The sequence below is a fragment of the Macrosteles quadrilineatus genome, unplaced genomic scaffold (assembly GCF_028750875.1).
Source record: "Macrosteles quadrilineatus isolate MER2022 unplaced genomic scaffold, UCM_ALF_1.0 Scaffold_7__1_contigs__length_78375512, whole genome shotgun sequence".
NCBI classification, from domain to species: domain Eukaryota; kingdom Metazoa; phylum Arthropoda; class Insecta; order Hemiptera; family Cicadellidae; genus Macrosteles; species Macrosteles quadrilineatus.
Genome location: NW_026542600.1, coordinates 71,228,661 through 71,253,767, shown reverse-complemented (window position 1 = coordinate 71,253,767; position 25,107 = coordinate 71,228,661). Strand labels below are relative to the sequence as shown.

At 34.2% G+C, this 25,107-nt stretch overlaps 2 protein-coding genes across 2 annotated transcripts; both read left to right on the top strand.

Moving 5' to 3' along the window:
* The first annotated feature begins 5,488 nt into the window (after positions 1 to 5,488).
* On the top strand, positions 5,489 to 8,939 carry LOC128997782 (dynein axonemal heavy chain 12-like). Its single transcript, XM_054423470.1, has 3 exons — positions 5,489 to 5,759; positions 7,318 to 7,535; positions 8,638 to 8,939. The coding sequence occupies exons 1-3, from the start codon at positions 5,619 to 5,621 to the stop codon at positions 8,861 to 8,863; spliced, it is 585 nt and encodes a 194-aa protein (XP_054279445.1). The 5' UTR covers positions 5,489 to 5,618; the 3' UTR covers positions 8,864 to 8,939.
* Positions 8,940 to 16,104: 7,165 nt separating this feature from the next.
* Positions 16,105 to 20,264, top strand: LOC128997797 (uncharacterized). The gene is made up of 3 exons (XM_054423511.1): positions 16,105 to 16,167; positions 17,913 to 18,076; positions 19,855 to 20,264. Exons 2-3 carry the CDS (start codon positions 17,920 to 17,922, stop codon positions 20,211 to 20,213), a joined length of 516 nt encoding a protein of 171 aa, XP_054279486.1. The 5' UTR covers positions 16,105 to 16,167; positions 17,913 to 17,919; the 3' UTR covers positions 20,214 to 20,264.
* The last annotated feature ends 4,843 nt before the right edge of the window (positions 20,265 to 25,107 follow it).

The window sequence follows — 25,107 nt, the reverse complement described above, 5'->3', positions numbered from 1 at the left end:
CTTATTTTTTTATTCACACCAACTCCTTTCCATGCTCCTTTTCCTGATATGGGCTGACATGATGCGACCTTGAGACATATCACGGTCCTTTGATCGTCCATTGACACGTCGATTCCTAGTTTTTCACGACACAACTCTAACACCAGAGCGTCTGTATCCTTGTCTTTCTTCTTTTCAATGCTGAATACACGAATGTGATCTAGTCCCTGGTATTGTTTTAAGTCATCAATCTTGCCCTCCAGTCTCCCGTTTATTTAGCCCTCAGTTTATTTACCTTCAATTTATTTAGCAGGTAACCGACCTCGTCTTGCAGCTTACATATCACTTCATTGAAAGTAGCCAATGCCGCTTCCACTGCTACTCGTACAGCCTTCCCCACTGCCGTCTGTATTGCCGCGAGTAGCGCTGCGTCGATGTTACCAGTGCAGCCGCTAGGCGTTGTTGTGCAGGACTCGTCGCTGGAGTTGCAGCGGGGAACTATTAATTTAAATTAATATTTTAGCAAAATTAACGGATCCACTCTAACAATGTCATCCCTTACAGAACAAGAGCCTGACTATAGTATTGACATCTGTCGTATCGCAAGTAGTTCCCATTTCGAATATTTATAGTTCAGCGTATCTGTGACAAAACCTTTTGAGTTTTTCATGACTTGTAACCATTTTATTTCTTTGTATAACAAATAAAACATTATTTTATGTACACTTGAAATCATGAACATAATTTTTTAATAACCCTGCATTTTAAAAATATGGACTTATGACACAAAATGTCACAAGTTTTATCAAAATATTAAATGGTCAGCTTAAGTGCCTGATTTATTTGACATGGAATGACCCTGTAGGATTAATGGTAAAAACAGAGTGGGAATACCGTTCCAATGTTTTCCCGCCCCACTCTACCACTGCATATAACCATATCAATATTGGTGGTTACCAATACTAAACTGTAACTAAAAACCATGTGCATCATAAGTTTCCTATGTTGTCTACAGATGTACATCAATGAGTCCAAGGACATTCCGTATGATATGATCAAGTATGTGGTGGGTGAGTGCAACTACGGGGGCCGTGTCCAGGATCTGGTGGACCTCAGGCTGTTGCGTACCATCATGGATGACATAGTCAACCCACAGGTGGCAGAAACACCCAATTACAAACTGTCCAGTGTTACTGTGCCTCTTAGGTTTGAGTATCACGACTTCCTGTTAGCCATTCAGGTATGACACCCGTAAAGTTTGTAAAACTGTAAAAAAATTTTCAAGGTTGTTATAAGCTTTACTCAAGGAAGCAATGTTCCTGTACAATAAGTTAACAGATCTTGTAGCATTTATATTACAGTTCGGTTCATTTATATTTGAATATAATAATTTTATGGAAATTTTATTAGTTAGTTAGATATAATATGTGATCTTCAACTTAGCTTAAATTACCGCTATGGCCATTGAAACTGAAGAAGGTTCTTGGCCTCCACAACAATGTACCTCCAGTCCTCTTGGTCTTAGGCTTGTGTCCAAGTTACTCCCAGACTCCTGCGGTCTTTTGCCACTTTTTTGTTCCATATTATAGTTTAGGCCTTTTTAACAATCTGGTGCTTGCAGGTCTCCCCTCAAATACATCAATTATCAATCAATTATCAATTAATTATCAATTATCAATCATTGAGATGGCGACGCCACCTAGGTGCATATTTTAATCCAAATATGAGTGAAGGATGAGTGAAGAATGGTGTGGGATGATCTGTGTTGCTCTGTTACTGACTAAGATCAGCTGTTTCATTAGCCAGGATCATTTATTTAAAGCCCATCTCTATCAATTGTGTTTTCGGGTCTCCTCACTACGAGGCCTGCCCATCTGAATCTTCTGCTTTTGATGATAGCTACTATTTCTAGATGTTGGTAGAGGTTTCTTAATTCTTGACTTCTTCTAATTCTCCTTTCCACATTTTCTTTTACTAAACCACATATTTTTCTTAACACTTGATTATCAAAAACTATAAATTTCTTTTCTGAGTCTTTGCTTAGAGCTGAATTTTCTCTCCCTTATGCTTTATAGTAGTACTGGTTGAATAGGTGTTTAGTAAATTCTCAGTTTAATCGTTTAATCATTTTTGAAATTTGTTTGGAACTTAGTCATTTGGATATAGAATAAAAACTTGTCCTCCCTGCTATCAATCTACTTTATACTTTCACTCTGTTATTTTGGGAAAATTGTACCCCTAAGTAAATCATCTGTGTCTAGATAAATCAATATAATCAACTTTAAGATTATTTTTAAATTTAAATAATTTATTACTCCTTAGTCTTAAGGTATTTGTATTTTGACAATGTCACATGTTTTATAGCATTGCTATATTATGTAAACGTTATGTGACAATAAAGATTTATTTATTTTGTGGAATTTGTTCTGGTATTGATATTAAGAGATATTTTGTTCCTTTTATTTCAAGTCCAACTTTTTTACCGTTTTCATTCAACTGAAAATTGCCTACAAAAAATTAGATTGAGAATTAAATAACCTCTCTACTCATAAACAGGCAGTCTACAAACACACACAAAGGAGTTTTGAATCAGCTCAAGGAGTGTTCGTCTGCCTTCTATTAAACTAAACCATTCTACCTACTTGTCCCAACCAACAAATCGTTTTCAATGTTATATAAGCTGGTCAACTTAATGAAACTGATATATATTGATTGATATATATAATATATTGTTTTACTAAAAGGAGGGCCACTAACTTGCTAGACAGGACTAATCTGATGCAAGGTTTAAGAGTACTCAAATCATACAATGAATTTGAGCAAATTTCTTTGTGATAAAACATAACCAATTTGTATTAGATTTATAATATGAAATTTAAATTTGTGCAAACTTGTATACTTTAATGTTTGCCCATTTATCCTAACAGGAACTCCCAGATAATGTTTCATCTGAGGTATTCGGTCTGAACTTAAATGTGGAAATAAAGCACAACATGGAAATCACTAAAGAACTATTTGAAAATATGGAACTTCTTCAACCTACCTATGCAAAAAATAAATCAACTCTTAAGTCATCTACATTATTCTCGGTGGAATCAATAATTAACAAGGTAATTAATTCAAATGTTTCTTTACTGGTGTGCAGGTGTGCATCATGGTGATTGATTATTCAAATACTTTTAGAAAACAAAATAATGGAAACATGTACACAGTTGGTGAATATTTTATAATATCATAATCGTAACAATGAAAAGTATTGAAATAAGTTCACTGTTTTGGGTTATTGGGTCTGAAACAGCTTTTTACATCCTCTATTTGATTAAGGCCCGATTTCACAAAATTCTCGCTAACGATGGTTTAGTTAAACTTCGGTTAAAACTAACCGATGATTTAAACCACAGTTAAGGAAATCTGGTTTCACCAACGAAAACGCGTCAAAACTAACGCTGGTTTTATAAACGAGAGTTTAGAGTAAAATCCAGGTGGCGGTGGCAGTGAACTGTCATAATATCGGGCTGTTACGGGAGCAAGTAAACATAACCTAGAAAATAAATCAGTGTTTATGAGGTAGTGAAAACAAAACTGGAGGCAGCAAGCTTACAGGAATACAATAGATTCTAGATTCTGAGCAAAATAACAACAGAAAGGTAGAATAAATACCAAAACAATTTACAATTAATAAATAAAGGCAAAGCAATGTAGATCAAACATATTCGAGGAACAAATTGGTTGAGTTTTGCGGTCGAGTCAAGACTCAAAATCCAACTTTTTACATAAGACATAAGACATGTACAGGGATGTTCAATATTCTGTTTGTTCACTAACCGGTTTGGTACATTTGAAGTAGTGAAAAAACTGGAGTAAAAAAAATAATTACAAGAACAAGACACAATAAAGATAACACCAAAATAATTATTTTCTATAAAATACTAGCAGAATAATGACAATTAATTTAGGAGATTTTGCTTTAATTACGTCTGACCGAATGCAAAACAATTGTTTGAACGTTGGGTTAGGGTTACACAAAGCCGGGAGAAGGAAAAGAGAGCCTATTTTTCGAACAATAAAATAATAAATTTGAAAATGTTGGTAGAAGAGTCGGGACACACTTTTTAGCCGAGATAAAATAGTACAGCTCTTGATCGCCAAACAGTTCAATGCGGTCGCTGATCACAGATATACGCCTTAACTAAAAACCTTGTGGGATAACCTAAAGCAATGCACTATATGGGATAGCCTAAACACAAACCACTACAGTAGTTTGTATTCATTTCCTAAAGAAAAAGGCTAAACTTTTGTTAGTTCATATCTAATAATAAAACTAATTTCATCTTTGTTATTAAAATCATTAACCCTTTCTCTTATCCGCCTAGTTCGGCGAACAACATAGGCTACTCTTCACTGCCATCACTTACTTTCAAAAGCTGATTCGTACCGTATTCTCTTCTACCATTTCGCCTTTCCATATAAATGTTAAACTTAAAGCCAGCTGATATTTCCTTAACGAAGGATTAAAGAAGTTAACCGGTCAAAATTGGGCAGTTAATTATCTAACGGCGGTTTAGTCTAAACTAGCTCTAACGGTGGGTGGTGAAATCCGATTTCGTCAGTTAAGAGTTAACTGCAGTTAGAGCATGGTTTAACGGTGGTTTAAGTGTTTGGTGAAATCGGGCCTAACTCTGCATCTGGTAGCTACAAATCTCTGTACTGGCAGGCCATTTTTTTTTTTTTTACTGTTTGTACATAGGTTACTTTAGAGCTGTATAAATTGTGTTCTACCATACAAAAGTATAAATACTTTTATCTATTTTATTTTCCAGGCTATTGCAAGGAACAAATTTAAACCATTGACAGATCGAAAAATAATTTTGCAGAACTGTTTTAATGAAAATGGGCCTGTAACATTTTTCTAAAGTAGAGGCTTGGGAAAAATACAAAAGATTTTTTTATTAGAAATCCAAGATATACAAAACTTTTAGAAAATGGTTCTCTACATGAAAAAAGTCATATTTATTATTATTTGTATATAAAAAATATAAGAAAGAATGTTACGTCACACCACTCTAAACATGCAGTTGCGTGATTTTCTTTTTAATTCTCAACTTTCAAGATATTGTTACATCACAGTAACTAAAAAAACTACAGTATATATCAGAATAAACTTTAGAATATCCTGTGTAAAATTATATAAAGCAATATATAATACAGTGATGTCTTCTGTTGAAACTTAGCAGTTAAAGAAATTGATGCTCAAACGACTAGTGACTACTCGTTTGCCAGTGGAGGAACTAGTTTTAGAGCCTAGTCAATAGTCGTTTGCCAGATGCAGGGTAAAAAAAATTAAAAATTAAAAATATCACAATCTACCCTTTTAACCAAATTTAAAATGATTGATATGTTGTTTATTTATTTATTAAAATTTATAACCTAATTTAGTAATTACAAACCAGCTTTGTTTCTAACAAACAACCAATATTTTTCAGTTCTCTCAAGAATTTTCACTTGATGAGGAGTATAACTTTCCTCTATCTGGAGTGGGGTTTGTAATCAGACAGGAGTGGAATCTTTACTCAAGGCTATTGTTGGTTGTGCGAAAAACTCTTCAATCTTTCAGTGAAGCATTTCAAGGACTATCCGAGATGTCTGAAGATATTGAACTCCTCGGATTCCAAATCGAAAAAGGTCTTATTCCTACAACATGGTTGAAAGTGTCTTACCCAACTTGCAAACCCCTTGGTCCTTATGTGGATGACTTAGTTAATCGGCTCAAGTATATCAAGGTAACTCCCGCATTTCAGTTTAAAAATTTATATCAAGGCTTTTACGTGTTGTACTATTATCAAATTTACTTAAATGAATTAAAATAACAACTCTAGCTTAATAGACCTCTGAATTTTCACACTTCACAAATAAATGTTAAGGTTATCTGTGTTACTGTCACGTCATTTATTGAAGTAGTTGTAAAAAAAAACACACACATCAGTTGAGCCTTGATGTTTGCAAAGAAAAAAGATTCATTTAAACTTTTGTGAGGAAATATTTATTTAGTGTTATATATTTGGTTGCAATTAGATTGGAAGAATTAAATAAGAATTATTTCACACAACAGAGCAATGGCAGTGGAAGCTTGGAAATGAAAAATTGAAGCAGGCTCTGTAAAATAAAATAATTTCCAGAGATACTTAGAATAATTAGATACTAGAGAAACTTGGGGGATCTGCCTTGGCACTGTCCGACCTTATTCCAACTTACAACACTTTTAAGACTGGAAGCACCAAATCCTTCTATTAATTATTTTTTATTTTTCATTTCACATCTATTTATTACATAATATGTCATAATGTACCTATCAAATAGACAATAAACACTGATTGTCAATTTTTTTTGTTTGTCCTGATCCTAAGAATGAACCGAAAGTATTGAAAGTCAGCAATATAAAAGTGAAAATAAAGTTACATCATATGTAAAATAAACTCAATGTTATTCAATACAGGTCAATTGACCTATTATTATAATTGACAATTGCTTTGGTATAGGCCTGTTCTAGTTGTTAGTGAAGTCTGGATTTTCTTTGCCCAACCATAAAATTATCAGTGTCTATCAGCAGGAAGTTAGATCAGCAATCCTCTTATTCATAAAACATTTTATTTAGCACATTTTTTACTTTAACCTTTTTATAAGGTAAATGATCCATTACAGAAACCCAAGGGGCCATACAGATATTACGAAACACACTTTTTTGTCATTTTACCTCTTCCCTCATGTAACACACCATAACGCTTTAGAGCAAACCCCTCCCCCCACCCACCGTTGTGTTACGTAACTCGATTGTAGTTGACTTTGATAACATTTTAAGCATAAATTTACTAGTGGAATATGGATTTAACAAATCATTAAACTTGTAATGACTTTTGATCGATACCCTTATTATAATCAAATAAAAATTGATAACTTACAAACAAACAAACAGAAACAGAAACAGATCCCTATGTGGACGTATTTTTTATATAACTAACTGATTTAGATATCAGTTTGATTATTTTTGTATATTTAAAGAGGATTGTGTGTGTTACAAAATGGTGAGCCACCCCCTCCCCCCGTATAACGCAGTGTAGCCTATTTACACGCGGCCGCGGCCAGGACTGCAGTGATGTCATCACGTGCAGTCTCTCAGTCTGGCCAACCTCTTTCACTGCATACATCTTGCCCCACACCCCCTGGCTAGATCCACCACTGCTTCAATCAGAGCAACTGTCTGAAGTAGCATTTCTGTTTGCCCATTCTCTTGATGACCGTAACAAGCCACTGAAGTTTCTTATTGTACGGTTTGTTGTCCAGGGTTGCTGTAGTGAAGGGGTAGGGAGACATGTGTGGCTTGGAGGGTTGTTCCAGCCCCAAGCTCTACTAGTGTCTGCTCTAGGGGATCATTCTAGAGTGACTCACACCCCCGTTCACCTGCTGAGTTGGGACCATTGTATGGAGCCTCCATCTCCCGGGGACTCTGGCCTGTTGGTCTCTGGTCTTCTCATCCATGGAGCCCGCTGGAACTCAGCATTGTCAGTATTTAGAGATTTGTTTTACTTTCCTCAGTGATAAAATATGAACCCTTCCCAGACAGGTGTCAGATAAATCCGCTTTATCATAGCTGAGTTAGTTGAGTGGTTATTGTGTTTGCCTAATAATCAGGGTTCCCCTAGTAATTAGGTCTCTGGCTAAATACTGAGAAAAGTCAGAAGCTTTTCGATGAGTTTTTTGGATGAGGAATACAATGCTTATCATGGTAAACATGTTAATCTTTAATGTGAATAACTGTCTAGAGCATAAATGTTGGCAACCATAAAGCATCAAATTTACCATATAATTTTCTTTGCCAAATAAAATCTTGTCCAATAAATAAATAACATAGCCACCTGTTTTACAGGTTAAATTTGATATATTTGTGAAGATGGGTTGCGGATATATCTGCCATTGATCCAGATACTCATGGACGGGTAGCTAATACATCATCTGGATCATTTGTTTTTAGTATAATAATTGTTTATGCAGTAAGAAGACTTTGTTATGTTCATATAGAGTGGAAAAGGTGCCAAAAATGAAAAAAACTTTTTAATTTTACAAGTTTTGCCCGTAAATAAATAAATAAATGTTCATTCCTACTTTACAAGAAATGAAGAAATAGAGATGAAATAAACTTATCCCAACATAATTTCACATATTCTGTGAAAAAAATCAACCCGTATAGGATCCAAGTTTTTAAATCATTTACCACCATCACTACAGACAAAAAACATTTCAGAAATAAATGTAAAACATTTTAGTCAAGAAAAGTTGTTACTCTCTAGAAGATAATTTTAAGAATAAATGTATAGATTGATGTACTTAAGCACAATTTTAAGTCAGTTGCACGTCAAAATTAGTTGCAGTAGAACACCTATTGTATAGTAGAAGTGTTTCTATTTTATGACACTAGTCTTGTATGTCATGTACAAAATAAATAAAGAGATTTTGATTTGATTTGATTTGAAGGGTAAGAGTAAAAATGTTTGCAAGACTTATATTGTGTATTCATATTCAGTATCATTATAGCCAGGTTTTTTTTAATTGATTAGAACCACCAAAGGGTGTATTTCAAGGTTTTTGTAACTATTTTTGTTCCAGATCAATTTTGGAAGACCAGCCTCCAAGGGAATTCATTAGTAAGATGCCTGAGATATGGTTCAAGCCAATACTCAAGTCAGAGAGGAAGGAAGAGTCCAGGCACCGGTACAGTTGTCCTCTGTATGAAACAGCTGATCGAGCAAACTATGTAGCCCACGTGTTGATACCCAGCCAACATTCACCAGCTCATTGGATATACCGTGGTGTGGTTCTCCTTTGTCAGTAGTAGAGTAGAAAAAACTGAGCTGTGAGTAATAATTCATTACTTACCAACCGTTGATCAGCTCAAATATTTGCGTGTTAGGACATATTACACAACAAAAGTGGCATGGAATCATCAGCTCGTTGATATGAAGTTGAAATTACAAATGTTTTGGAACACAGAAAAAGAACAGGTCAAGACAAAATTTTAATTCTTATTCAGTATTTAATGCTCTTATTAACAAAGACAGGCCTGGTTCTTCTGGGAACGTGAAGATTGTTCCTCTCCAGCAGAAATGGGCAGCTGATCTGGTTATTAAGCTTGAAGAGGGAGGCATATTAGCAACTTTTCTTCTATAATCCAAGCGTGGGAGTCCATTAGCAGCAAATATTGCCTTGACCGGGACATCCATGAAGTTGAACCCAGTGCGGCAACCAAGATGTCTAACGAAGCGTCTCTGGACTGATTGAAGATATTGATTCGACCGAGGAGGTAGGACCTGACCACAGAGGCGTACTCAAGCAGCTGACAAACTAAAGCCTTGAACAGGATCGTTAAGAAGTTAGGATAGGCTTTGTCCTGTATATAATTCTATTACAGCAAAAAAAAAATAAAATAAATAACAAAAAAATAATAAAATAAAAATAATAATAATTGAGGACTCTTTCTTAAACCATGGCACAACTTACCCTTCAAAATTATCCAGAAAAAATTCTTCAATGCTATAGTAAGATTTTTCCAGTAATAATTTATGTAAGGTTTTGAAGGTATTTTTTGATGAATTTTTGCTTATGGTTTTTGATAGCTTGTTAAAAATTTTGATTGCCATGTAATTTGGACTATTTTCATACAGAGAAAGTCTATGGTGTGGATATAAGTGTGAGTGGTGTGTGTAATAGTTATGGTTAAATTTAAACTTATCAAAGCTGTCCTGATTATTGTAGAGTAACTTGAAAATTTCTAATATATACCTGTTACTGCTAAAATTCCAAATTTTTTAAATAATGATCTACAGCTTTTTCTTTTGGAAACTTTGGCCATTGTCCTCACCACTAATTTCTGTGCATTGAGAAGTTTCTTTTGTTTTGGAATTGGATCCCCAAAGAACAATACCAGTTGAGATTACGAGATAAATAAACAAAGATAGGCTACCGGTACTTAATAATAAAATGTTTACAATGAAATAAAAATAGAAATAAGAAAATCAACCATTCTTAATAATGTCTATATCCGGCCAGGGAGTAAAATTCCGGGGGTAAAAATCTGACCCGTACATCTTCAGTTGTCTAAACGCTTGTTATCTGGACAGGGGATAAAATTCTGGTTTTTATCGCTAATCTAATTAATCACACTCTGTCTATTTTCATTAGACTTCCAAATCAGCGGGGGTAAAATTCCGCCCGCGAACAATCTTTTGAGCGCTCAGGTTACTACAGTAGAACCTCTTTAATCCGAACTAATTGGGACCGGGGGTAGTTTGGATTATTGAATAGTTCGGATTACAGAACATATTGTTGTTTTTACATAACAAAGCTAGGGAAAAGTGAAAAATGCTTTATAAAGTAAAATACAGTTTTATTTAATACAGTAGTAAACATAGGGAATAAACAGTGCTATACATTACAATTGAAATAACTATAGTGCGCATATCAATAAATACAGTATACAATGAAGAACTACTGTACTGTGTATAGAGTACAGCAATGAGGCGTTCGGATTAGTGGACGTTCGGATTACAGGGGTTCGGATTAAAGAGGTTCTACTGTACATCACAGAGTGATGTCAGCTTTGCCCTGGGGGTAAAATTCCAGGGGGATAAAATTACGGCGACCCTCATTCTTTAGTAATTTAAGTTTAAACAAATTTCCAAAATGGGTCTCTTCTATTTTAACATACACACAAAGTTTCATTAAATTGCTTGAAAAAAAAAATCAAAGATAAAAATATTTATGTAAAAAAACAAAATGGCGGATTCTGGTTAACGAAGTGATTTTGGAAAAAATGTTATTCTTATTTTCTCTTTATTTTGACCCAAGGAATCACTACGTAAATTATGTACCCACCTTTTTTGAACACCCTGATATATTGTATAGTGTGTGTGTGTGCATTAGCACGATAACTCTATCAAAAATTATCCGATTTCGATTAAATTTGGTACAAACGTGTAAACTTATGTTTATACCAACGAGTTTGAGGACTAGCATGATCCGACCATGGGAACATTATTGGGAGATTTATGAGGTATAAATTGGTTTTTCTCGTTTTTGACTCTCAAAACATAGAATTCCCAATTTCTCTCTAGACCACATTTGAAAAGCTTAAAAGCCAAATAATTTAGAATATTGAAGTGATTTTGTATGGTTATTGGTTACGGATAAAATTAAAAAAATTGTAAATTTAAAATTCCCATGTTATTCTTATGGAGAATAAGTATAAACTGTTGTAGTTTGCTTGTTTTTGGGTATATTTTTAATTTTTATCAAACTTAGCAAATCTACTGTATTTATTTTATACTAAGCTATTAATGTTTTACTAAAAAACACACTTTATTACCCTCCCTGTAGCAGCAAACCTACTAGTCAAACCTAAGGTTATTGAAATAGATTTAATTGAAAATCAAATCAGGCATATGGAGATTTGCTTAGTCTGCAGGTTTGCTGTTGCGGGGGTACTTTTTCTATGTAGTAGTTATTCAGTGTTATGTTATTTTTACTTTCTCCCCCTATATCGTACGGAGAACAATACGGAGAAAGTATTGTTTTCGTCAAAATTTTCAAGTTTCAGTTTTGAGTGGATAAATTTGTTTCGGGTCCCCATGAACCCAAAGAAGTGGTTTTCGAATTTATGTCTGTCTGTATATGTGGATGTGTACAAAGCTACAGACCATCTGTAGTCCGATTTTGATAAAATTTGGTATGTAGGTACTAATACATGGTATCTCCTGGTATTTATTTTTTTTTTTTTATTTCTATTTTTAATGGTAATTTTTCCATAAAAAAACACATAAAATAACAGAAAAATCTAATTTTTTCAAACTTTTTCTGAATGATTTTAATAAAACTCCAGTATTGTATAGTCCTATAAATTCTGAACAAAATGGTACAACTCCCATTGCTGTAAAAATTATGGTTCAAAGGTTATGGTGACTTATGTTAATATCTCATTTAAACTCATCAAATAACGAAGAATCTGATTTTTGAAAAAAGTGTATGTTGTCTCACCGGAGCCTGCCCTAGCCCTGCTGGTCACGCAAATTTTTATTTTTAAAATTTGTATTCGAGGCTTACAATTGATTGAAGTTTGAGCATTTTTTTTCTTTAACATACATGTTACCAAGGACTAATTACTCCGTATTTTATTCAAGAAGAGACCATGACTATTTATCAGACGTTTTTACCCTACCAACTACGTTAAATTTGTCGCTGCTTGATATTTTAGGTATATAGTCAATGCTATTATCTAATTCAGTAACTTATTATCAATACAGTTTTTGTTTCTAGTTGGAAATTTATTTAAACATTGATGGTTAAATGACTTTAAATGGTTAACAAACATTACAGTGTCTTGGTCCACACTCTTTAAAATGTCAATAAATAAGTCACAATGATCTTTTCAATACGGTACCACAAAACCTGAGTTAGAGATACCTCGTTTCCAGGAGAAATTTTGATATTCAAAGAAAACCATTCAAGATATAAGGCAATATCTTTTAGACACCATTATCACACTTATGCCTACATGCTGTATTTTCATGTCTTTCAAACAGATTTAGAATATGACTTTCTTAAAAATTATTTATACAGGAGTGCTGGTTCAATTCCAAGCGACATCCATTTCAGAACCCAGATGCCTTTTGTCATTGGGCGAATTAAAAAGCCGCTATCTAAAAAAGTTTGACATTAGATAGAAACAAGACCAGGGTTTGGACCGTTCCCTTTCAAAACGTAAAAAATGCCATTGGCGTAGAAAACACAATACAAACTTAAGGGAAATAGTATAATTTGCAGTCAAAATATAAATTGTAATAAAAATGTTGTGGCAATTAAGTTTATTAAATCTCCATTTGTACAAAATAAATTTAAAACTATAGATACACGTTTTATGAAAATAACTTCTCCTTAGGTATCATTATTAATTTACTTATTCCATTGATATGAACCTATACTAGTAATATCACAATACAAGTACAAAGCATCATTTAAATTTTAAAAATAGTTGTTTAGCCTCCGGATTACTGTATTATACTTAAAATGGTTTACAATACCAAAGAGATCTAGACCACTTTGACCACCAGTCTAGACTTTACCTCAGCCCGGTCACGATCGTTTGTCAATGTCCCTTCGTGTTTTTCGTGTTTTTTGTAATGTGTGTCCGTTCCGTGTATCGTGTTTTGTATATGTTTTATTTATTGAATTCTGTTAACGACCTTCGAATGAAGTGATCACTTAGACACCTTGAGGCCTGAAGATGGTTCAAAACAAGAACCGAAACTAGTTGCCTAAATCAGCAACAAAGGATTACTATATGCAGGTATTGTAAACCATTTTAAGCATCATTTAAAATATTATCCAAGTATAAATATTAAGCTAATAAATACAAAACCCAACAGTACCTAATATTTTCTGGTATAATTGAGATCAGTGTGCAAAGCATTAAAGTGGTCAAGTTATCTTTAACTTTAGTTTAACAAATACAGGTATCGGTAAGCTGAAAGGAATGCTGATGCTAAATATGCCACAGATAAGGTAGTGTTTAGTCTATAACTGATTATACCGAGACAAAGCAATATCTGCTGACAATGTTCTAAGAGTATCACGCCACTGTGGTATGGCTGAAAATATTATTGATTATTCCCTTCCTCACAGTTTCAGAATTAGCCACAAGTTTTAAAAGTATGTATCCACCAACACACATACATATACAGTAATACAGTGTGGTTGGTCCCGGAAAGGTGTAACATATTTTACCATTATAGTTAAAGTAATGCAATTTGGTTAATATATAATCAATGCGATTATATTAATAGATTAATAATAACCATAAATATCTACTCTTTTTAGCTATTATTAAATTTGTATTCCTTAGGGGGGACGGCCCACGAGGAGTCAGACACAGTTATTCCTAAATAGTAACATATGTCAAGTTTGTTATCAATTTAAAAGTCTTGGTTGGTAGAACTCAATGCCGCAAATCTGAAATCACTCGCACAACATAGTCAAAAATGGTAGCCGTTTTTATATTATTTGAATCTGCCATTTTGAATATTTGAACGGCTGTCATTTTTTACTCAGTTGTTTTTTTAGCTCAAATTTACGACATTGTATTCTACTAATAAAGACCTTTAATTTGATGTGATCTTTGGGGACAAATGGTTAAGATTTTTTAAAGATGATTGTGCATCTTTAAAAAATCTTAACCATTTGTCCCCAAAGATGGTTCAGTGAATTGATTTTGCATACTATAGTTTTTTATTTCATTTATCATCATCGCATGAGCACAAAATCCAAATTAGTTTGATAAAATTCTGATCACCCCTTGCGGCTGTGAAGACATCATTATATCCCTGCGGTCAATTATTACTCTGGTATTAACCTGGTGGTGGTTAATTACCCTGGGGCAGGGTTATTAAGCCCTGCGGTCGTTTGACATAGTAATCGCCTCCCGCAACTGTGGCAAAATGCTTATCATCTCCCACGGTCATGTGGAGATCATCATCTTCCGCGAATGAGGCAAAATTCTGATCTTTTCCCGCGGTCATGTGAACATTTTCATCGTCCATCTCGACCGTTTAGAATTCATTATTGTATCTCCCGCGGTCCTGTAGATATCGTAATCGTCTCGCGCGGCAAAATGTTAATCATATCCCGCAGTAGAGTGGAGATCATTATCGTCTTCCGCAATCGCAGCAAAATTCTTGATTTTTCCCGCGGTCGTGTGGACATTATCATCTTCTGTGATCGCATAAAATTCTGATCATCCCTCGCGGCCGTGTGTAGACATATTATCGTCTCCCGCGGTCATGGAAACGTCACTGTTGTCATGCGGGATTGCGATAAATTGAAAATTCCAGGTAGATATTCACGTATATATCCCGGTTAAAAAAACTCACGCATAATACCCGGATCTCCCGGTCGGTGGACACCCTGTTATATATATTGCATAGGGGCGCTACTATTAGTTGTGCCTAGGGTGTTGAAACAGGGTCAAAAACGGGCCTGATTGCATGTGCGTAGTCTTTAGAGCTTAAAGTTTTAATGACCATGGGTTTACTAAACATGTCATCTATGGTTATAGTTTCTCTTCTATAATTGGAATAAAATACAATTGTGTGTTAAATTTTAATTAGTAGTAAGTATGTATTTAGTGAAATGTGTATCTTTCAGCAACAAAAAGTATATTTAAAATTCCTGTAAGTTATAGATTGTGGAAATTGAAGCCAGAACCTCCTTATAGTCCCATAATAGCCAGCGAGTTATGCCGATTCCAAATCATCATACCAAAAGAATAAAAATTAAAAGTATACCTTAGAGTGATATAAATTTGTTAGTGTAATTTTTTTCTAATATACATAAAAACTATCACCAAAGCTTGAACATTCTCCCTATAAGATTTATCACAATATAGATTAGTTGAATACAATTTTAACGTTAGTTCTGACCGGTACGTGCAGAAGGCGGTTTTTTATTGACTACGCCTTGTTATTTCACACATTTCACAACTATTTTAACCAAATCTTTTGATCTAATTCTAAACAACAGTTCTCTCTTTCATTTCTCAAAACCAAACAGTAAAGCACAAATCATTAAATCATTCCTAAAATAAGGGAGTGAACATTCTGTCGGTAATAGCTTTCAAAATCACCAATATGAATTAAAACACATAAAAAGCAGGCATCATATTTTATCATAGAATAAAATCTTTACTTGTACATAAGTAAATGCTGTCACATTTTACATAAATTCATCCATTTAAAAGTTCTAGTTCAACAGTAAAAAATCTTTCTTCTTGAATTTATTCCTTGGTTGCTTGTGTACACTGGCTAACTTGGCAGTAAGTTATCGCTTGTTTGTTAACAAATCTAAAGGGTTATAGTAATGCTAAGGGTATTTTCTTGGCTTTATCACATAGTTTTAGGCTGCTGAGCTGGCATTCTACCTCCCCTTCCCCTCTCCGTCTACCTGTCACTCACATGAGTCATTGTCTTACCTCCACTGCTCTGTGCTCAGTTGAGGATCAGCCGTGACCAGACCAACAACTGTGACTTGATTTGGTTTTACTTTCTTGTTATAGTTCTGTTACTGTCATAATTTACATCAGATATAGAAAAGGTAAGTGGCAATTAGAATAAGTATTTGGATTACTTTCAAGTTTGATGTTTCTAATCTGAAATGTAATTTACTAAAAAGTTTGGTACCGGTATTGAATTGTTCTTTGTTTATTGAATTAGACTTTTTAAGTTCTGTATTTTAAATATTACAGTTTTGTGGTGGAACTAAAGTAATAAACAAAGTGTTTACTCATAACTGTAGGCCTACTTGTAATTTACTAGTTAATGACTAAGTATGACTTTATGGTGAGGGGTTTATGGTAGCTAATGATAAAATAAACTTTTTATTACATTTACCTCTGTTGTTTATTGAGTTCTTGTAGGTAAGATATTTATGTTACCCTATGCATTTTGATGACACTCTTGTGTGGCATCTTCAGAGGCCTTCTTAATCACTTACAATCACTATAGTTTATACTGTATTTACGAAAATATTTACACACACACGGTGACTAGTCTAGTGACCTGACTGCGATACTAATAACCTTGTGTGTAAATATTTTTTTTTAAATATAGTATAAACTATAGTGTTAGTGATAAGCAATTAAGAATATCCATGAAGTTGCCACATAAGCTGGGGTAAATCTAATATAATTCAAGTTCTTAAAACTGGGATAGCATAAAATATTTAAAATAAACATTGCAATTTTTTTCTACATATAACATTATTAGGTTTGAATCTAGGGGTTCCAAGTTTAAATGGTTCTTAATAAAGTTATAACGATTCTGACTCAGTCAAAAAACTCAATTACACAGGGCGAGTTTACAAGTTAAGCCAGGAAGAAATATAGCAAGGTTTTCAGCGCAAAGGACATAGAACTCCCTATATTATCCGATTCCTTCCATATCTTCAAGACTAATCCTACTTTTCATTGGTAATGTACAAGTTCATGACTAGAGATAGCATTATAGTACGGTAGCTGTTGATAAAATAAACTTATGTTAAAACATAGGGGTTCCAAATTTGAAAGGATCTTAATAAAGCTATAACGATTCTGACTCAAGACAAAGTCATAAAGCTCAATTACACAGGGAAAGTCTCTTAAGTGAGTTGGTGGCTCAGTCGGGAGCGCCACGGACATTGGGCCTAAGGCAGCAATGTTGTGGATTCGGATCCTCTAAAGCCAATTTGTTCTCTAAAGTCACTGGCGGAGTCAACTTTTTCCAGAGCTATTTTAATAACAGCTTTTGAGCAAGTGGAGCGATCACACTGGGCTAGATTACGAGCTGCGTGCAAAAAAGTAACCAGTAGCTTGTGAACTCGCTCTGAATAATTGAGCCTTTACCATTGCGGCTTCACCAAGGGGACTAGTATTGTTTGAAAAACTATTATGTTAACACACATTCACTACCGCAAGAGTAATGTAGTATACTCATTGTTGTTTGCAATGGCAGTTCATATTAATATAGACTGACGTCGCATATTTGTATTGGTGTTCTAATGTGTTAAAAAACTGATATCTTTGTAACGGTCTATCTATTTGAGAGCCCTGAATTCTCTGCAGATGTCTACGCACATGTGCGTCATTTGGCCTGTGGATATGATGATTAGTGACGGCATATGATTGGCATTTGCTGCATCACTGGCCCACGGTCTGCGTGTACTGTTAACTAAGTGACACCCGGTCTCATGTGTAATATTAAAATGTATACCTTTGTCCGTGGCAATGACCACAGTGTTGCATATATGTGGCGATTGGTAGCCAAAGTTTTTAAACATTATTTAGTTTAAATTCTGGTTTTCAGATTATACATGGATATGAGCTTCATGTTTTTTACAATTTCCGTGAGGTTTCTTGCCTACTACAAAATTATGGCAGCTGTCTTTGAGAACATTCTGGACATAACGCCTAAACCAGACATTGGGAAGAAAATTGCTGACTTCTTGGAGGAGAATGGTATCTCTCCAGGTAAGATTTAAACAATCTCCATTGTTGTCATGACCACTATGCTACTGAACAATCGTTGGCTCTCTTAAGGAGATGATAATTAATTATGATGTTTACCTCTTGATTGCCAGGTTCTTGATGAATTAATAAGTTAACGCTCTCTATGTACATTTTGCCACAAGTGTGGCATCATCAGGAGCTGTCTTGTTTCTTCTCACATCACTTAGTCACTAAAAAGCGCACCATCCTTTTTTATTTACACTTATTTACATTCGCAAACGATTCATGGCGCGAGCGTGGAATTCCGTGAGCACGAGTGCGTGAGCGGTCCGGGAGCGCTACATATGTCACTGTCCGACTGCCCGGCTGTTGTCCTTGTACTCGCTTTTTGAGGTGTTGGTAGGTTAGGGGATGGGGTGAGTTTATGATACTAGAGCTTTCTCTTCTAAGACTGCGATGTTGCCAAGTCTCTGCGGCGTTGTCATATTGTACTTCTAGTTGGTTTATGAGTTTGAAAATTATCAAATTGTTGTAGTCTTCTTTTTTGTTTAGAAGGGTATCTGGTTTGAACTATGAAAATGTTTATAAATATGGTAGCTTTCTTGGATTTTAGCTAATGATTTAGAATTTTTACGTTTTAGGATTGTTAATGATTCAGGAAATGAAATATGATGATTCGGATTACTTTTAAGGTGTTTGGCAACTAATGATTCTGGGTTGGTATGGTATCAAATGTCACCGATGAGCGGCGACCGGTTTCAGCCCAGCTGTGGGGCCATCTTCAGGCGATGAAGGAACATAAATTCACTCCGAAGAGGTTGTCATAAAGTCTATAAATACGTCACAAGAAACAACACATAAATACTTTTTTTACAAATACATGTGTGACCACAAATTAACTGCGCGGCAGACGGTACGCGTACATTAAGTTGCTAGTCCAGACTGTCGTCACTGCCGTCTTGTCCATCTGCCATCCCCCTCCCCCTCCTCCAGTTCTTATCAGGTCCTTTACGTGTTGTTACTATCCTTTCAATGCCGACTACTGTTTTAATATTGTTCATTGCTGTCGACATTAAAAGGATAGTAACAACACGGAAAGGACCTGATAAGAACTGGGGGAGGGGGATGGCAGATGGACAAGACGGCAGTGACGACAGTCTGGACTAGCAACTTAATTTGTTAATTTGTGGCCACAAGTGTATTTGTAAAAAATTTATTTATGTGTTGTTTCTCGTGACCTATTTATAGACTTTATGACGACCTCTTCGGAGTGAATTTATGTTCCTTTATCGCCTGAAGATGGCCCCACAGCTGGGCTGAAACCGGTCGCCGCTCATCGGTGACATTTGATCACATTGACGGATTAAAGGTATTTTAACCTGTAGATTAAGGTAAACTATTGTAGTTTACTTGCTTCTGGATATAATTTGATGAAACTTAGTAAATTTATTTATTTTATACTAAGCTATTAATATTTTAGTAAAAAAATATACTTTATTAACTTCCCTGTAACAGCAAACCTAACTAACCATTAAACTGCGTAGCTAATGTTATTTTAGAAGGGAACACATCTGGCATTTTTAAGGAAATTTTTTAGTGAAAACCTAATCAGGCAAATGGAAATTCTTTTAGTCTGAAGGTTTGTTGCGGCAAGGAGTATTTTTGTTATACACCCTTTTTGCTCATATGGCCTCAACACAGCCAATTTAGGTCAGATAATTGAGACTCTACCGTAAAACTATTTTCATAATATAAGTTAGTTTAAAATAATGAAATTCATACTTTATGTACTATTCCAGTACATGCGCTGCTGTACCTGTCCGGGAGCATCCTGATCTTAAACTTCATTTTTACGGTTCAACCGATAGCTATAAATGCTATAATTATGTGCAAAAATCATAAGTACCAACTTCCAAAATTGAGCGGCGATAGCGCAGACATTGAAGCAGGAATCCTTTTGAATCATGGAACGTCCCCTCCACTCTTCTTCTCGGCTCCCACTCCCCGCAAAACTTTGCAAGATCCTTCTCCAGACTTGCTACAACACAGACTACTTCAGGAGCCAGCTAAAGTACATTTTGAGGATGAAGTACCTCAGCGCAAAGTACACAAACCGGACCCTCCAATCAAAGGAATGTTTCAGAGTCCTTTGAACTAAATTGAAAAGAACAACCGCAGGCAAATTAATCTTCAGTTGTAAGAAAGTGTGTGTTGTTAAAATTATAACTTGTAGTAACATAATTTTAAAATGTTGTATTCAAATACATATTGGAATATTTTTTTTTACTATAGATTTTGTTATACTTGGACTTGAATGTCTTTTTAATAGTTTTACAGTAAGTTTGAATACACCAATCTTAGGAAACCTAATAAACTGTTTTCAATTAAATTAAAATTTTGGTCTAATAAATTCATTGTAAAAAAAAAAATTCATTGTAAAAATCATTGTAAAGTGTGATATTAAAGCAAATAAATAAAGTAAATTGAGTCTAGTTATTACAACTCCTATATAAAGTGTTTTTGTTTGTTTTGGAGATTTATTTTAAATTGATACTTTGATGTGCAACTAAGACTAGTGAACCTGTCTATGGCAGTGATTGGGGGAAAGGCCTACTTAAAAATTAACATTGGATGGCTAGGAAAAAACAAAGTATTGCTGATGACACAACTTTTGTAGTATCTGCAAAAACTGAATTTGGTGTAAAAACTCAACTCAACAATGCCTTGTCAACCGCTAAGTCATGGTACTCAGCCAACAATCTAACCTTAAATGAAGATAAAACCGAATTCCTGTACTTTTCTTTGAAAAATCAACTGTGCAATAACCTCACTAAACCTAGCAAGGGAAGATGATTAAATTTTCTACAAGAAAAGTATATAATGTGTTTATTTTGGTTCAACAGATTACGAGTTATAACTTATTTAATTGATATCTTATTAAAATACTCCTTCCATAAGAAATACATGTAAATTAGTATGCGAAATGGGGCGAATCCTATCCGCCCAAAGGAAATATAACTGATATTCTGGAAATCTCGACAAAATTTCCAGTAATTTGACACTTTAATCATGAAATTTTGTCAAAAATTAAAGCGAGGGTGAGCGTTTAAAAATGGGATGATTTAAGGTTTTTTTTTATATTTCCAATAAAAAAACACCAAACCTCGACATTTTGTTACCTCGCCCTCGCCTTAATTTTGGATCAATTTTAATGATTAAAGTGTCAAATTACTGGAAATTTTGTCAAGATTTCCAGAATATCAGTTATATTTCCTTTGGGCGGATAGGATTCGCCCCATTTCGCATACTAATTTACATGTATTTCTTATGGAAGGAGTATTTTAATAAGATATCAATTAAATAAGTTATAACTCGTAATCTGTTGAACCAAAATAAACACATTATATACTTTTCTTGTAGAAAATTTAATCATCTTCAATTTTATAATTTACTATAGTATACAAAAAGTTGATAGTTTTCGAGATATAATCAAAAAACCCAAAATGCGTACCTTTCTCCCCCCCTTTTTCCCCCCTCCACCCCCTGGCTCACCACCTAGGAGTCAGGACTTTTGGTATGTTAACACCCTAAGCCCCCTGAACAAGTTTCTGAAGGAATCGCTTAGTTACCTGCTCACGCACTCTACACCTCATTCCTTGACTGGACTACTAAGTTGAAACACTCAAAAACTGCTACATACAACACTATGTGTTGTACTGTTTGACGTTGCCTATTACTGTAATAAGATTAATGTCATTAATAAATTCTAATTGAGTCTTATAAGTACTGGTATGTTTGTTAGTTGAGGGTAAACTAGATAAAAATATTAATATTTAAATCACTTAATCCACGGAGTATAGGGTTCATAATTAAGCAATAATATATCTGCTTGTACAAGGTATGTGCAGTTGTAGCCTATAATTGTTTTTTGTTGTCTAACGTTGCGTTCAGACAATAAGAATGTAATTGAATAAAGAAGGATAACTAATCAAAGACTTTTTTTAAATTCTAGGTAGCCAAATGGTTACAAATGAATAAATGGATAAAAATGTCTTTATTAGCCCTGCGTTTGTATGAATTTTTGTTTTTTGGTTTTTTTTTAGAGGAGGGGAAATACTTTAAACAACACAATTATTTATATCAGCCTGTAGTATTCAACAGGCTTGCAGATATTCTGTTTTATCCATGCTACATTTAGAAGGTATTTTCCAGGGAGCATCCTAAACAAACCATAATGATAAAGAATCAGTTAAATGTAAAATCTCTTGTTTCAATGGCAGTGATTATTAGACCTGGGGAGCAGGGTCACTTTAGTTAATGGGCCCGGGCCTAAGGGCGCAAGAGGTTTCGGGTTTGTTGGGGGGCACTAGGAAGACAAAAGTTCCTCGCAAAGAAGGGGAGGGGCACAAATATCTCTCGGGCCCATAGCACATCACATGCAAACCGCAGGCCTATTGGCAAGGGTGGCATGACTAGACACCAAAGACAGAGAACTTGCAGCTCTATCACTAGCATTTCTGTCAATACCAATAGAAGTAGCTCTGGCATGGGCGTCCATTTATATGAGCTAGGGAGGGCTCAAGCCCCCTATGAGACCTATTAACCATTTTTAGATTTTGCAATTAAAACATAAAATTGACAAAGCTAATTAAAGTACAAAAATATGTAAAATCAACCATTTTGTTCCTAAATTTTTAACATTTTCTGAAGGAACGTACCCCTGGATCACCCTTTACAAATTAAAAATCGACGAGATCAATAATTGTGTACTTAGAGGTTAAAACACAGTTACTATATTAGGAATAATAAATAAATAACCAAGCAGGTTGGGTTATGATAATGGTATAAAATTTTATTTGGCATTGAATGAAGAGTGATGGATATATCTGCGTTATATCACCTTTTTTAGAGTTAAGATCGCCAGTTCTATTTACGCGATTTTTTAAAGTCTATTTACACAAGTTTGCACTTCACCAATTTGTTTCATTTGTGTCATTTTGTGTCATTTGTTTATTACTAAGAATCACTACTCACAACTTCAAAGAGAGGTTATGATTTTTAATATAACCTCTCATTGAAAGTGATATTGATGCAACGACTCATTGTACCAACCACTCATTGCACAACTCATTAACAATAATTAAATTGGTCTTAACAGCAGATAAATTGACATTCAAAGCATTACGATTTTACTTCTTGTCTCTCAATCCTTGAATCTCATTGGTCCGCTACTAGTGTTTGTAAAGTAAAAAAAAAACAAGCTTGAAAAGTGAACCTTTTAATTCTAAGAACTGAATTCAAAGGGCTAGTTAAAAACGGTTGCAGGTAAAATTTTTATCAAAATCGTTCAAGACCTTTTTGAGAAAATTCAATTATTTTGTTATTTTATGGGTTTCTATAGGAAAATCACCATTAAAAATCAATATTTAAAAAATAAACACTTGGAGATACCATAGGTACCTACATACAAAATGTAATCAAAATCGAACCCCAGGTGTGGTCTGTAGCTCTGTACACGTCCACACATACATCACTTAAGGAGGAACTTGAAGATGCCATTTAGATTAAGTTTTATAACTAATGTTGTATGCTTTGACACTATTCATGTATATAAAATGTATAAAGTGAATAAAGATAATTTGATTTGATTTGAAGTATGGTTTCGTACTAGTGGACTTAAACTAAATTGTGAAAAAACAAATCTGATGAAATTTCAAACAGCACAAAGTAATGACCCTACAACATTTGCAGTTGAGTTTTTAAATACTGAAATTACATCTAAAATACAGAATACATTTTTGGGATTAACAATTGACCAAAATTTAAACTGGAAAAAATACATAACAATACTCGGTAATAAACTGAATTCTGCTTGTTTCCAAATGCTTGTGTTAAGGGATAGAACTGATTTGGAAACTAGATTAATGGTTTATTTTGCCTATTTTTATTCCATTATGAAATATGGAATTGAGCTATGGGGTTCATCAGCTGATTGGAAAAAAATATTCAAGTTTCAAAAAAGAATTGTTCGCATTATGACATTTTCGCGGCCACGAGTCTCATGCAAGCCAATCTTTAAACAGTTAGGATTATTGAGCCTTCCCTCTCTCTATATATATTCATGCTTACTGTTCATTCAGAAGAATTTTGATCTTCTTTGTGGACAGCAGCATTTACATGCATACAACACAAGGTGCAAAGAAAATTTTCAATACCGAATACATAACTTAACAATCTATGAAAAGGGCCCTAGTTACATGGGTATGAAGTTCTTTAATAATCTACCGACAAACATTAAAAGCCAAATCCGTTTAAAGAGTTTTAAGAATACTCTAAAAAGTTATCTTTTAAACCAAGTATTTTACTCTGTAAGTGACTTTTTACAAAATTAAGCAGCATTGTTATATGTAATTGTTGTTTTAGAGTCAGACAAAAATGTTCTGTAACTTAATTGTATTTTTAGGTTTATATTGAATTGACAATGTCACCAGTTTAATAGCTTTGCTATGTACAAATGTTTCTATGTGACAATAAAGTGGATTTGATTTGATTTGATTTAAAAAACCACATTTTTGGGTTCAAGGGAACCTAAAACGGATGACAACAAATGACTCAACGCCTGCCGATGTTCTGCTAATCAAGAGATGGAGAGACAAAACTGCCAGAGACTGTTGTGAACACAAAGTTTAGAAGAAATCTGTCGATTATTTTGAGAAATAAATCTGTGTGTTCATTTTTAGATTTTAAGATGAAAGCATGTACTTAAAATATCATTAAAAAGTAAAAACATGACTTTTGTAGATCTTTCAGTACCGAAAGAACATTTAAATGACCGACCATTGATAAACTGAAAAAATGGGTTACCCGAAACGTTACCGACCCCCATATTTCGGTTAAACGGGGTTTTACTGTATATAAGGAGAGTAAGAAGAAAAAAGATTTAAGTTTAATGGGTCAAATACATAAAAGCAAATCGATTTGATTCTATATCTCCACACAAAATAACTATAATGATGAGTGTTTTTTTTTTTTAGTGATTTTGTACATATGAC

Bases quoted from the DNA above. Each gene is read 5' to 3' on its own strand.
- LOC128997782 (XM_054423470.1), top strand. From the start codon at position 5,619: ATGTCTGAAGATATTGAACTCCTCGGATTCCAAATCGAAAAAGGTCTT. The intron at 5,760-7,317 runs GTAACTCCCGCA...TTTGTTGTCCAG, and splicing joins ATCGGCTCAAGTATATCAAG to GGTTGCTGTAGTGAAGGGGT. The intron at 7,536-8,637 runs GTCAGTATTTAG...TTTTTGTTCCAG, and splicing joins GCCCGCTGGAACTCAGCATT to ATCAATTTTGGAAGACCAGC.
- LOC128997797 (XM_054423511.1), top strand. From the start codon at position 17,920: ATGGATATGAGCTTCATGTTTTTTACAATTTCCGTGAGGTTTCTTGCC. The intron at 18,077-19,854 runs GTAAGATTTAAA...GTACTATTCCAG, and splicing joins GGAGAATGGTATCTCTCCAG to TACATGCGCTGCTGTACCTG.